The sequence below is a fragment of the Centruroides sculpturatus genome, unplaced genomic scaffold, assembly GCF_000671375.1.
Source record: "Centruroides sculpturatus isolate CEXI.00-Female unplaced genomic scaffold, Cexi_2.0 scaffold5, whole genome shotgun sequence".
Classification (NCBI taxonomy): domain Eukaryota; kingdom Metazoa; phylum Arthropoda; class Arachnida; order Scorpiones; family Buthidae; genus Centruroides; species Centruroides sculpturatus.
Genome location: NW_019384397.1, coordinates 639,091 through 653,600, shown reverse-complemented (window position 1 = coordinate 653,600; position 14,510 = coordinate 639,091). Strand labels below are relative to the sequence as shown.

Genomic DNA, 14,510 nt, shown 5'->3' with positions numbered 1-14,510 from the left:
AACGAAGGATTTTTTTTTAAACTTTTAATAATCGAATATAAAATCTACATTGTGAAGAATAAAACGATAAAATCAATATTAAAAATTATATAAGCTATACATTTATATAGTTTTATTAATATACTCTCGTATAGATTATAAGGGAAGGAAAAGTCATTTCAAGTCTATTTATTACTAACAAATACAAATATGTCACGCGCATTGAGTGGTTAATATTTTAAAAGACTCCACAGGTGAGGCTAGTATTTTATTGATTGAAGTAGAGCTGTTGGCAACTGCCAGTTGTCTCTCAATAACAAACCTTCATAGACAACAATCAAGCTTGTACATGCAAGCCTAACACAAAGTCGAACAATGAAAATAAGGCAAGATTCTTAAATTATTTATAAAATTTAAGAAAATATATCCATGAATCTTAATAACTTTAATTTGCTATGGATTTTAGATTAAAGCTGTCAATCTTTCTATTGACTTTTGGGATTTTGTCGAGTAATGCCCAGGATAAAGAAGGGCCAGATAGACGCATTAAAATAGGTAAGACTCTTAATTTAATAGTAAATATCTTTTCTATTTTGGCATATATTATGAAACTTTAATATATATATATTAACGGTATTCAAACTGTAGCTATTTTACACGTATCTAACCATGGTTTTATGAAGCACTTTAAAGACTAAACACTTATTAATTTCTAAATAAAATATAGAATCTAATGTGAAAACTTAAATCTTATGGATATAATTTGCTTTTATGGAACTCTATAGTGTAATTTAAATTGTTTCTTTTAATCGAAAATTGTAATGGAGAAGAGTACCAAAATGTTTTAAAAAATAATTAATACAAAGTTTATTTGCCTTTTACACACTAAAGAAACCTTTTATTGTTGGTTTAGGGTCCTTTATCCGGTCGGTTGTTCCTATTGAATACTCAATATAGCTCATAATAAGAGACAAAATACTACAAAAATTTCTATAAAATGATTTTTTCATTCGCAAGTTAATACCATTTATCGATTTAATTTAAATGTTTATTTGTTTAAAATGTGATTCATGTATGTTGTTTTCGTATTTAATTATTGTCACTATTGTTACGTAAAATGAGAAAAAGTTTCTTTAACATTTTAAAATGTTAATGCATAAATAAAGTTCAATAAGTAATTAATCTTTTGTATAAGTTGCTAATGATTCTTAAATTAGGTTCAGAGTTGTAGTCCGGGTGAACAGAGACGTCACTAGTCATGAAGCGTGTCGCTCGTTAGCAATCAACATCTGTGACTGGAAAGGGTCCTTCTCTGAAACTAAAACAAAATGATAGATAAGAGACTTAAGTTTAATTCAAAGCAATATACTGTATGGACGATTTGTCGAAGGGGGAATGCTCTGAGATGTCTTTTATGGGAATGTGGCTCCTATTTAGGTATTACTAACGCGAAAAAAATCCGGAAAATTCCACGTGGCTAGATCGTTATACAAGAGACAGGTTGCTGCATTGTTTTATCTTTTCTCGAAAGGTCTTTAAATAAAGACGAAGAGACTAGTTCTGATGATGATTTGGTTTTTAACCAGGGCTGTGGAGTCGCGTAAAAATCTACCGACTCCGACTAAGGGCGGACTTGTTACCGAAATAAACCCGAAAATTCTGATATCATCACGTGAAAATAGAGTTCTAATAAAGATAGAGCGTAGAAACTTTTTATTCCAAAGCTAAAAGACTTCTGTAAGTAATATATAAATATGTATTCGATAATTTTTACTTTTCCGGCTGTTATAGGCCTATATAACAGGAAAAGTGTAGCGCTCGCTCAAAAAATGACCCCTCCCAAATGTTTACATTTTTGGACTCGGGACACCTTGAAATCTCGAGATATGCAAAAGATTCGAGGTTTTTTTCTATATGTGTGGATGTTAGACTGTGTGGGAGGACATGATTTTGTTCACCCTGTTTGAAGCCTAATAATTTCTGTGGTCAGAATCGGAGTCAGATGGTTTAACACAGGAGTTAGTTATTAAGCGTTAAAGTGGTTGAACTAAATCGTGTCCCCATATACATTCTAACATCTTAGGCGAGAACATCTTAATGGGTTTTACTGTACTATTGTAAAATGGCTAAAAAGCTTACTTTGAGGGTAGAGACGAATTTTATTTTATTTTTTTTTTTTTTAATTTTGAATGCTAATAACGAGTAAAATATTCATTAAGAGATATGACACATGACCACTTTTAGGTCTTCACCCTGTCAACCTTTAATTAAGAACCAAAATTTAATAGTATTAATGCCCCTTTATACGCAAGCCACAGTGCCACATTTCCTTTCTTAAACTTTACCCATTCTGAGATATTGTTTAATATCTCAGAACAGAAAATAAGGAAATTAAACAAATTAGACGTTAACACACATGCGTGTGCGAATTTTTCCCCTTTACTGACTTTTTTGAGGGGTTCGGGAGGTCTCCAAACGTGTAAATTTGCAAAAAAAAAAAACTTGGGTGAAATTTGACACGATTCCAATACTTTTTCGTTTTATATACATAAGTAAAAAGGAGTCGGAGTCGTAAAAAAATCCGCCGACTCCGACTCCACAGCCCTGTTTTTAACAGTATACTTTTCTCACCTCAGCACAAAGTGTTTTATTCAGGGACAGCGCTTGGTTTGATCACGCTATAGAGCTTTTATTATTATTATTATTTGCCTCGTGCATCTGTAAAATATGGTGTCATAATTAGTCAAGACTATTGCATGTTATAGGACATTCTGAGAATGTGAAAATAGTAACATCATTCATCTTGATCACGCGGAAATTTGTCACGTGACAGGTGAAGACTCCCTTGCACGAGAGACCGGTCCACACTGGCTAGAATGAATCACGACCAATTCCTTCTCTGAATGCTGTGTGACGTCTCAAGCTTGAACCATAAACAGGATGAACCATGCCTCGAGTCACTCGTTCGAACCGGTGTTCAATTCTGAACGTAGCTTTAGAAATTGTAATTTAAAGGTTAACAGTATAACGTTATACAATTTTATACAACATAACAATATACAGCATATTAATTACTTGTAGAATGAGAATTGCTATCTAAACTATAAGTGAAAAAGATCTAAATACTGTATATGTATTTTAAAAGAAGCAGTTTATTGCTTTTTCTTAATGCTTCAATGTAGAAAAATTATTAGATGTATAATACGCGTGTTATAAATATTATTAATATAAAAATTGCATAAATAGGAAATATTTATATATTTTATAATAAAAGAAAATGTTGTAGAAAGGTTTGTATATTAGAAATATTCATGCTCTTTAAATTTTGACGGTTTAATTAAGGTCGACGGGATGAGGAGATAAAGTGTGGTCGAGTAGGGTCGGATTTAATGACGATTTTACTCGTTATTAGCATTTATAATTTTTTATAAAACCCACTTCTACTCTCAAGATTAAGCTTTTTTTGTCATTTTGTAATAATTAAAAACGTAAACAGTTTTTTAAATGAAATATCGTAACAGATAGAGCCATTAGAATGTTAAATGTTGCCGGAAAGTTAAGCGATTCGTTGCTAAATTTTTTACATTTAAATAGACCCACATTACATTTCTGGATTTCTCGTCTCAATTAATTAAAAAAATGGCAAAGTTTTATTAAAATCGATCCATTAAATTTTTAGAACAAACTCAATTCTATAAGCTCATATAAGACGTGCTAGCGACCGTGAAACATCGCAGGACAATTCGTGCGATATCGCTTTATAGCACGCTCTCGTGAAACGACTTTATATCTCGAAAACGAAGTTATGTATTCCCATATTTATTTCATTTATGAATTCCGCATCTCAATTAATAGAAAATGGCAAAGTTTAATCAAAATCTATCGAACGGATTTTGAGAACGAACACAATTCTGTAAGCCTCACAGAAGAAACTTCGCTAACGTTCCTCTTCAATTAAGCACATAATAACATTTAAATAATTATTATATAAGAAAAAAATTTTCTTCTTAAAAACTTCAGTTGTAATGAGTGATATTTTAATTCTCCGTAAACGTTACACTGAGTGGTCAATTTTTATTTATTTATTTTTTGCACTTTGAGTGAATATAGCCTATAATTCATTAGTTTTAATTTTATATGCATATAATCAATTTTATAATGAAAGCGGAGTTTGAAAATAATATCATTTGACAAGAATAATATGTTCGGGATTACCATTGAATTTACGTTAATAAATCCAACGTAAACCTATTTCTGTCAGGAAAATGTGTGTATCTTCATACAGATGCTTTATCAGCCACAATTTATATGCACATACACTTATTTATATACATTTTATATAGCAAATGATAAATACTACACAAAGTTATTATACAACATATTATAAAAATAGTAAAACTTGTTTTTATATATGTACTTTGATTTTTTTTTATATAAAAATAATAAATAAATAAATACAAACAAATGAAAGAATCAAAGTAAATCTTTATGTGGAATCAAAAATGAATCGAATTTTTGGCACAACGTCTAAATTCGGTCCCATAGCTCGTGATGAAAACAGGAAATACAGGTGATGGTTACGCATAAACATAGCTTAATTTATAAGAAACCGACACTTCCGTTTTTCAATTCAAAAATTTACTCGTTAGATAGATAAACCCAGCATGACTCTATTGTTACAGGAGCAAGACACTACTAAAATCGAGAGCATATATTTTAAATTAAATTAAAAATATGATTAAAAATAAAGCCTTGACGATGTCATAATAATTTTGTCGATTTCAAATTTACATTCCAACTGTCGTCCTTCTGGTTGTCTGTCCGTTCTTCCTTAATCTCGAGAACAGAGTTAGATAGATAAAAATCGAGAGCAGATATGGAAAGCTTAGGGGCTGCCACTTAATGTAAGGCTGATAAATAGATTGGAATTGGACGTTGTGCCAAAAAAAGGAAGAAAAAAAAATGTGAAGGTAAACCTCACAAGTGTGTTGTGACAATGTCACAATAATGATTGTTAGTTTTCGGTCTGGTGTGAACTAAATTGATTTATTAGGAACTTCTTTCCTTAAATCTTTCTATCCTGTGAATACTAGCAAGATTGCGGCCGAAGTTTTCAACGCAAAAACGTGTAAGTCGGACGTTCAGCTTCGTTTTCCTAGAAGTTTGACAATGGCGTTTGGAACGTCGAGCATGATTCCACTGACGTTCCAAACGCCGTTGTCAAAGTTCTACGCTTACAGGAAAGCGGCGCTGAACGTCCGACGTATCTCTTTTGTTTTCCTAACCTATGATGGATTTGGCCAAGCTCACATTAGGAAGATCACGTAATGAGGAAGCATTTCAGATATATTCTGATAGTCTGACGCCTTAATTTTAGATCAATTAATGTCTGGCAATAAACTTTAAATTAAATAATTTTAAAACAATTAAGAAATAAATTTTTTAAAAATATTTACTAAAATATCTTTTTCCTCGAGATAAAAAAAAAAGTAGCCACAGTTTTATTTTGAATCATAACAGGCTGATTCGTGAAGTATCTTAATTTATTACTTCTTAGCATGTTTATTATAATTACCCCAAAACAAAATTAAACTATGCTTTAAATTAGCTTAAAAAGTCACTTAGATTTTACAAATACGTGTGCCAGGCTGTGAACGGCTCACGTATTTGTAAAATCTATGTGACTCGTACAACATGGAATTCCTATAAAACGGAATTATCTACAGTGTTATAGGGGGGGGTCTACTGTAGTTAAACAAAATTGGAGTAGCATTGTTTTGTTTCATTACAGTGAAACAAAACTTTAAAATGCAAACATACACGAATCGACAAAAAAAAAGTTGCACACTAAGGAGGAGGCATTGGAATCGCATCAAACTAATGGTAATAAGTAATTGTATCATTGAAAAGGATCAATTTTCTGCGAAACAACAATACAATGAGTGCATATCCATATATAATATACACTTAGGCCTATATTAAAATTATTGCCGTGACATCAGTGTCTTTATATAGGCCTATATATAATATACGTAATATATCTAGAAATTTTATGCAGGAATAAATTGTTTACACATAAATTGTTAAATGTAATTTTCAATCTCCGTGACTACAATTCGGCATGCTATCCGCCTGATTACTATTGTTAATATGAACTCGTATTTTCATGACAGTGCAAATGCTCTTTTCTTCGTATTGCTTTTTTTTTTAGCAAATCGTTTACAAATACTAGTTATATGTTTCAGAAACCATATTAAACTCCCCATTTATAAAAATTTTAATCTCATTATATGATGTAAAAAAGTGTATCTGTTTTTTTCGTTGATTGTTGGCTTGCGTCCAATTTACACTTCATAATATTATCAATAGTTTATGGGAAAAAAAAATTAAATAGTATTCACAGACTCATACCTGAAAACATGTTTGCTTAGGCTATAACATAGGCTCTAAAATATTGAAAATTTATTTTAATATTTCAAAAATATATGTAAAATATTGTTTGTATTGGCAACGCGACTCGGAGGCGATCTGTCAAGAGGGGATGCCTCCCAGAGGACTTTCTATGGGAAAGTGACCACTACTTAGATTGATGATATGAAACCGTGCTTTGCTATTTGTTTATGCTTCTGACACAATATAGTGCTATAAATTAATTTTATAGCACTATATTGTGTCATCTTTATTTAGTTGAATCAACTAAATAAAGATGAGAAAATCCGCCAAGTGTCTTAATTTATAGCACTATATTGTGTCAGAAGCATAAACACTACTTAGATGTTAAAAAGGTGAAAACTCTACGTGGTTAGCCCGTTGTGAAGTACGAATTCAGAACCAAATTTTGCCACTGTCAGTTGTTGTATCCACTCGGCCTCTGGTGAGCTAAAGATATAGGCTATATATATGTGTGTGTGTAGGTGTGAAGCATTAGAATACAGCTTCAGTTATTTTTTAGAATAATTGTCAGAAATGCGAAACAACGTTTTCCTGATATGATAATTGGAGCTAGTATTGACAGATAAGTGACTTTGCTTCCATCTGTTGTTTCCGCGAACGACAAAAAAATTTCTTCTTAAAAACTTCAGTTGTAATGAGTGATATTTTAATTCTCCGTAAACGTTACACTGAGTGGTCAATTTTTATTTATTTATTTTTTGCACTTTGAGTGAATATAGCCTATAATTCATTAGTTTTAATTTTATATGCATATAATCAATTTTATAATGAAAGCGGAGTTTGAAAATAATATCATTTGACAAGAATAATATGTTCGGGATTACCATTGAATTTACGTTAATAAATCCAACGTAAACCTATTTCTGTCAGGAAAATGTGTGTATCTTCATACAGATGCTTTATCAGCCACAATTTATATGCACATACACTTATTTATATACATTTTATATAGCAAATGATAAATACTACACAAAGTTATTATACAACATATTATAAAAATAGTAAAACTTGTTTTTATATATGTACTTTGATTTTTTTTATATAAAAATAATAAATAAATAAATACAAACAAATGAAAGAATCAAAGTAAATCTTTACGTGGAATCAAAAATNATCCGAACTTGATGGGACCGGATGTCTTTCGGATAAATGAAATTTTGGATAATTCAGAAACTCGTTTCTCTTTGTGTTTTGGGTCTATAAAACATTCTGTATTTACATTTTCACGAAACTATCAAATGCAGTAATTGCACTACTATCGAAAAGGAAACAGAAAACACTTTTATGACAATATTATTATGTTAGGTTTAGTGAGTTGACATCTGTTTCTGTAAACTATGCCGGACTAGAATCAAGGCATAGTAACCAAAATAAGTTTAAAATTAAATAAGTGTGTCAGTGTGTGTGTCTGTATTCAGGAATTTCCTAACAATATGGAATGAATTCAATATAGTGGCCTTCTTAGTGTGATGTATGTGTTTCTATCCAATTGTAATGTTCCCAGGCTTTTGTGTAGTGTGTGTACTATGACACCTGTAGAGGAGAGAACGACAGGTACAATAAGTACCGTATACATCCTCCACAGATGCCTTATTTCCTCGGCGAGTTCTGTGTACTTGCTGATTTTTTCAGTTCACGTGTTTGTATATTGTGTGTTTGGAATGGATATGTGTATAATGTATGTGATTTTATTATGTTTGTCAATGAGTGTGATGTCTGATCTTTTGTGGTAAATTGTTTTATCTGTGATTATGGCTCTGTCGTAGTACATTTTGTAGGTGTTGTTTTCCAATACTGTCTGTGGAATGTATTTGTAATATGGTTCGTGAATGTCTAATAATTCTTCTTTGTCTAATGTCTAATAATGTTTCTTTGCAAACTCTTGGTGTATTATATTTGCTACTTGATTATGTCTATCTAAATAAAGTCTGTGCCAAGAGCTTACAACCAGAAGTGATGTGTTATATAGATTCTGGCATGATGTGACATTTTCTGCATGTGTCACTTGTGAGTGCTGTATCTTTCAGTATGTATTTTCTGTAGTTCTTAGTATTTATGACCAGATCCTGTATGACAATCATGAAACCTTTCGTCTCTCTAAAGAGGCATCTTCGAGCTAACCAGCTGTTTGATACAGTTTTACAACAAAATTCTGGGCCAGGTCGTAGGAATGCCTGCCCACGATCGCTTAATGGTGTCTATGCTTTTTATATGTTGTGTCGTGTCTATATGATGTGAGTGTACTTTTACACGTTATAAAAACTGCGTTCAACAGACTAAACAGTTCCGGAGCTATTGAATATTTTTCTACTAAATGCTCTCTAAATGTGTTTCGGAACGTGTTTGGTGTTTTGACGTCACATGACGTCACAGCTGTAATTGTTCAAAGATGACTGAACTCACATAGCACGTGGAGTATATATTATTTAGGCTTACAAAGACACATTATAGTATTAGTCCTTTCAAAAACAGTTATTATTAACTAAAAATTAAAAACAGATATATACAAAATAAAACTTTAAAATGAATATATTGATAATTTACTTCATAAAATGTTTTTTTTTTTAGTTTTTGGAAACAAACAGAAGCTACTGTAGCGTCACGATTCTCTCGCATTAATCATTCATTGCTCTTAGGCAGATTTCAGGCCTATATACTCACTCGTCAGTAATGTGGCATCCTGTCTGTGCAAGGAAAAGCCGGATTAACAAGAGCCTAGTGTAACAGAAACAAGAATGTATTAATCTTTGTAGTTAAATCTACAAATATGTTATCAACAGAGTAAAAATAATGTCATTAAACAAAATAATAAACATAATAATCATTACAAAAATAACTTCCACAGAAGTGATAACTATATATATATATATTTTAAGTTCATTTGTTCAAATATATTATGTTTCGAGAATTCATTATCAGATATAAATAAGAAAAGATCGCTTTTGTTTTCAGAACATTTGTCTGTAATTTATTTTGTTACATTTTATTTTTAAACACAAAACATTTCGTAATGAACCGGGTGAAGCACAGTGTCAGAACAGAGTGTAAGTCACACCAATTCTACTATCGAAGTTAAATAATAATTCTATTTAAGCTTAGTAAATTGAAGATAAAAGAAGAAACTTCATATTGATGAGAAGTTCAAGCGATCATAAGGCAAATTATTTTCTTCAGCAGTTAGAAGCATAACTAGGGAGGAACAGACTAAATGAAAAATGGGTGTTGTGAATTCTACTAGAGACAGTAAATAATTTTAAACTTACAAACTCGAACACTCGAACATATTTTCAATGATAATTGAAGAAGAAAACTAGTGAGGCACTCAATTTCTGTGGCACATCGACGAGCCACTGTCGCGTAAAAGATGGCCTTTTACTGTATACTGTATGTATATATATATAAAACGAAATGCGATGTTGAAGATTTGTTTTTAAACGAAAAAAAAACTTTAGAAATAATATTAAAAGGTAGACAAAAAATTATATTTTTTAAGTGATTTTTTTTTTTTGAAACTTTGTACCACACCTACCAAAAGTTCGTGATACATCAATTGAGAACTACTGTTTTAGCTTAATCTATATTTTGTCTTATATTGATCTCTTTCATTACATTAATCGCGTGGTGCATAACTCCTGAAAACACACGTGAAAGCAATTTTAAATTGGGCCAACGTTTAATGTAATAAGTATAATTTAAACAGCATTAATTTATCTATCTACTGTATCTGTTCAGAGTAAGTAAAACTACTATTTGCCTATGGCACATTCTTCATCTTTTTATCGTTACTAGCATTAGGAGACGTAATATTTTTATATATTATTATTGACTAACTATTAATGTTGAGGTTGAAACTTCGATATAAACATAATTGCGTCCAAACAGATTAAATTAATGTTGTTCGATAATACATAATTCATATGCATTTTTAGAAAAGAATATAAAATATTACTGTATGTAAATTGTATAGTATATCAAAAATGCATATAAAATATGTATTTTATGCTGTTTACTGCATATTTTACGTATTTGACCATTTTCGAAATGTTATAAACTTTATAGCTTGTTTTCATGATTGCAACTATTGATTATTTCAAGATCTATAATCCGTTTCTATTCTTTATACAGTGAGATTTTTTTTGTTAATATAATGTTTAATAAGGAGAATAATATCAGTAAAGTAGTCAAACTACTGCATATGGAGAATATACAGAAAATATTCCGTTATATAAAGTTTGAATAAAAGAGCAAAAACATGCTGAATTGTTAAGAAAGTATGTACTACAGGAGTTTGGATCATAAACATTTAAAACAGATGGGAAATATTCTTTATTGTAATAAATTCCACAAATACTTTCTTACATAAGGTGTAAAAATGAGCAATTGATCACAGGTAAGTTCTAGTTGCATTGAAACTAACTTTAGTTGATATCAGTTTAGAATGAAACATTACTATCAATTAGTTAATAGAAGCATTTACTCATTTCTCGTCATTTTTACAGGGCTAGAAACAAAACTATACAACTAATTTAGACCAGTTATGTAATTATAGGACGTGAGAAACTAGGTTAACCAGTCATCTTATATATATAAAAATATATTCAATAAAGATACCCAATGCTGGCTATAAATTTCCTAGCCAAATAAATGTATATGTAACGAAGAAGAACAGCAAATGAAAATATACCTGAAATGTTGCAGTGAGATCATGTTTGGAAATAAATGTATATATAATAAAGACAGTTGGAAAGACAATGGAAAAAGTTGCAACAATTGAAATGCTCTGGTATTTTAGATACAAAAAATGAATAACCAGGTCTCGCCTATGTATGCATTTCAATCTCCAAATTTTAGTGTATATTATTGTCGCTTTTAGCATATTTCCTTATTTAATAACTAATAATAATATAAATAAACTGTAAGTAAACAGTACTTGTTCGGTGATAACCTCACAGGTCGCCAGATAGGTTTTATGAAAAGTAAAGCAGAATTCCTTGAAATGTAGCCCAAATTATTTTAAAAGTGGCTGAAAAGGTAATAGGTCACCCAAATGTAGTAGCATACAGCCCTATAATTATCTCAATCCGCTACTTGTACCCCAATCTTGCAATCCCGAAAATCAGTCTTATTTTATGAAATAAGAGAAGAAAAAAAAAGGTAGTTAATGTGTAAGATGACACACGAACATCTGTTACTATAAAAGCAAAGCCATGTTGACCAGATTAGAGTTGTTCTTGGTCTATTGTTCCCTTATAGCATGCAGGCACTTCGATCTAAACGAACGAGTATGACAGTTCGGACAGAATTTTCACTTCGAATTTCGAAGTAGCCGTATTTCGAACTAACAGAATGCCTTTATATGTAAATCTGTATATCTCCAGCTGTGGCTAAAGTACGGACAGTACGAAAAAAGTTCAATACAAATAGGATTTAGAACTATCTGAGTTCGAATTAACGAGGATTTCCTGTAAATTCATGATCCAGTTGCTTTGTTGGAAGTGACTGAATCCCAAATGTAACTTTCTTACAATATATTTTGATTAGTTTTGTGCCATTTTTTTAAATGTGATTATATAAATTTACTTACTTTACGTAGCGAAGTTACTGAGGAAGTCAACATATTTCATTATGTCATTGTCAATAATCTTTGCTCAAATATCTGATCTCGACCAAAAATAATATGTTAATTGTTAATTTTCACTTGTTATCTGTGATAAATGTAAACTTAATTAATTAAAAAAATTATAATTTTTTATGGTGTAATAATTATTATGTATCTACATATATTATTAACTAATTCTACATTAAATTAAGATTAAATTAACAGCGAGATGACGCAAAGATAATTATATTTTAAATCCTTTTATCAATGAAAAAATGCTTTAGAGTAAATTAACATCTATCTAGATGTACAAACAAAATTTAGATATTTTTATCTTTATTCGACATTTTGTCATTGAATACAATAATCAATAAACAAATAATATCCATTATGTAACTCATAGTATATATAACTTATAGTTAATCTATTACATTTAACTAAATAAGAAATAAATGAGTATAGAATTTATGTTCTTTTGACTTTCTATAGTTTCTATCTTATTTTCAAATCAAATAATTTCTCTCTGTGTGAACTTATCTCAAAGACTTTGTTGAAAAAATTTTGGTTACTCCAGTAGTCACTACTAATAAATATATCATTTATTTTCAGCATATATTAAGGACTGAAAGAGGGGGGCGAATAACCCGAAATGTCCCTTTTATATAAGAAAGTCCACATAACAGTGTTCTTATATGATAAGTTCTCCATAGCAATTCTGTATTATTAGTTCCAAAGAGAAAATCATTACATACTTTTTACGCCTATAAAATTTTAATTTTAGTAATTTAAAGATTTCAATTATTTTTTTTTTTCCATTCGGTTTGCGTTTGATTGTTAAGTTGATGTCGTGCCAATGCATAAAATTATTGCCGCTACTTTGCGGTACCTTAGCTGATGATTCAATAAATAATTGTTCTTGTTGTGGCACGAAAACGGTTTTATATATATTACCCAAGTATTTCGATATTATAAACAACTATTCGACTTCTGCTATAATGCAAACAAAAAGCTACACAACAAAAGCATCACTATGGCAATATCGAAAATGTCTCTGTATAAAAATCAATATAATAAGTGAAAAATTTCGATATAACATAAAAGTCCTCATATAAATATTTAAATCGACAATTTTTTTTTATACAATTACAATTTCTAATTTTATAAATATTCATATGTCAATATTCAATAAGCATTTGAAAATTTAAAGATATTATAACTTATTTAATTTATTATAAATAGATATAATTTAAATAAAGTTATATCTATTTATTAATCATTATATTCGAAATGTAAACTGCTGGTTTATCATTTTTTTTTTCCTGTATTAATTCATTCACGTGTTCACGCATTGTATTACTAAGAGTTTGATATTCGTGTTGAATAATTCCATCCAACTTCCTGGATTCTTTTGATATAAAAAGCTTGTTTTTTGAGATCTTTTCCTAAGAGATTTACAATGGAAAAAACAACTAGATTGATAGATGAACAACTTAACACATTAATCTTTATCTGTAAGTATTGTTTTGGCAACTTGCACCAAAATTATATTTGGTTTTTGCAGTTTTTCCTGGTATGAAAGAAAACTTTCCTTAAGGATTTGATAATATATATATATATATATATATTTTAATTCGCTATTCCATCAATAAAATGTAAAGTGCCAAAACGTAGTCATGCAACTCAATAATATCATAATGCTTTCTGGGAACTTTATTGTACGATTAAAACGCTCAAGATGAAAGACTTCGTGCTTTCCTTACTTCTTCGTGTTTCTTTTTTGTTTATTTCAATGCAAATCTCAACTTGTCTTTACTGCCGTTCCACTATTTCCACACTCAATTTTGACCTTCCTTTCCTCACTTTAGGTTTAGTTAACAAGATTTTTTTTCTTAATTTTGTAAAGATAAATCACATGTTGACACACAACCATTACTACTGATATATAGCACTATTATTTTACCCGATAAAATTTGTAGTCAAGTTTCTGCAAATATATCCGACAAGTCTCTTTATTAACTTGTTTACTAATAGCTGCATTCTATTCAATTTTGTAAGTAATGTCACCAGTTTCTCTTGATAATTTTTCGCAAGAACTTGAGATTGGAAGCTGCTTCCAATCCAATTGATCTAAGACAATCTAAATCAAGTTCTAAAGAACTTGAGATTGGAAGCAGCTTCCAATCTCAAGTTCTTTAGAACTTGATTTAGATTGTCTTAGATCAATTGGATTGGAAGCAGCTTCCAATCTCAAGTTCTTGCGAAAAATTATCAAGAGAAACTGGTGACATTACTTACAAAATTGAATAGAATGCAGCTATTAGTAAACAAGTTAATAAAGAGACTTGTCGGATATATTTGCAGAAACTTGACTACAAATTTTATCGGGTAAAATAATAGTGCTATATATCAGTAGTAATGGTTGTGTGTCAACATGTGATTTATCTTTACAAAATTAAGAAAAAAAATCTTGTTAACTAAA

General features: G+C 30.1%; 1 protein-coding gene across 1 annotated transcript in view; it reads left to right on the top strand.

Annotated features, from left to right (window-relative positions):
• The first annotated feature begins 221 nt into the window (after nt 1-221).
• LOC111618465 (ionotropic receptor 25a-like) overlaps nt 222-14,510 on the top strand; it is a 48,510-nt gene continuing 34,221 nt past the window's right edge. The window contains exons 1-2 of the mRNA XM_023360007.1: nt 222-365; nt 446-534. Of these exons, the coding sequence (XP_023215775.1) occupies nt 355-365; nt 446-534 (100 nt within the window). The 5' untranslated portion in view covers nt 222-354. The remainder of the gene's footprint in view (nt 366-445; nt 535-14,510) is intronic.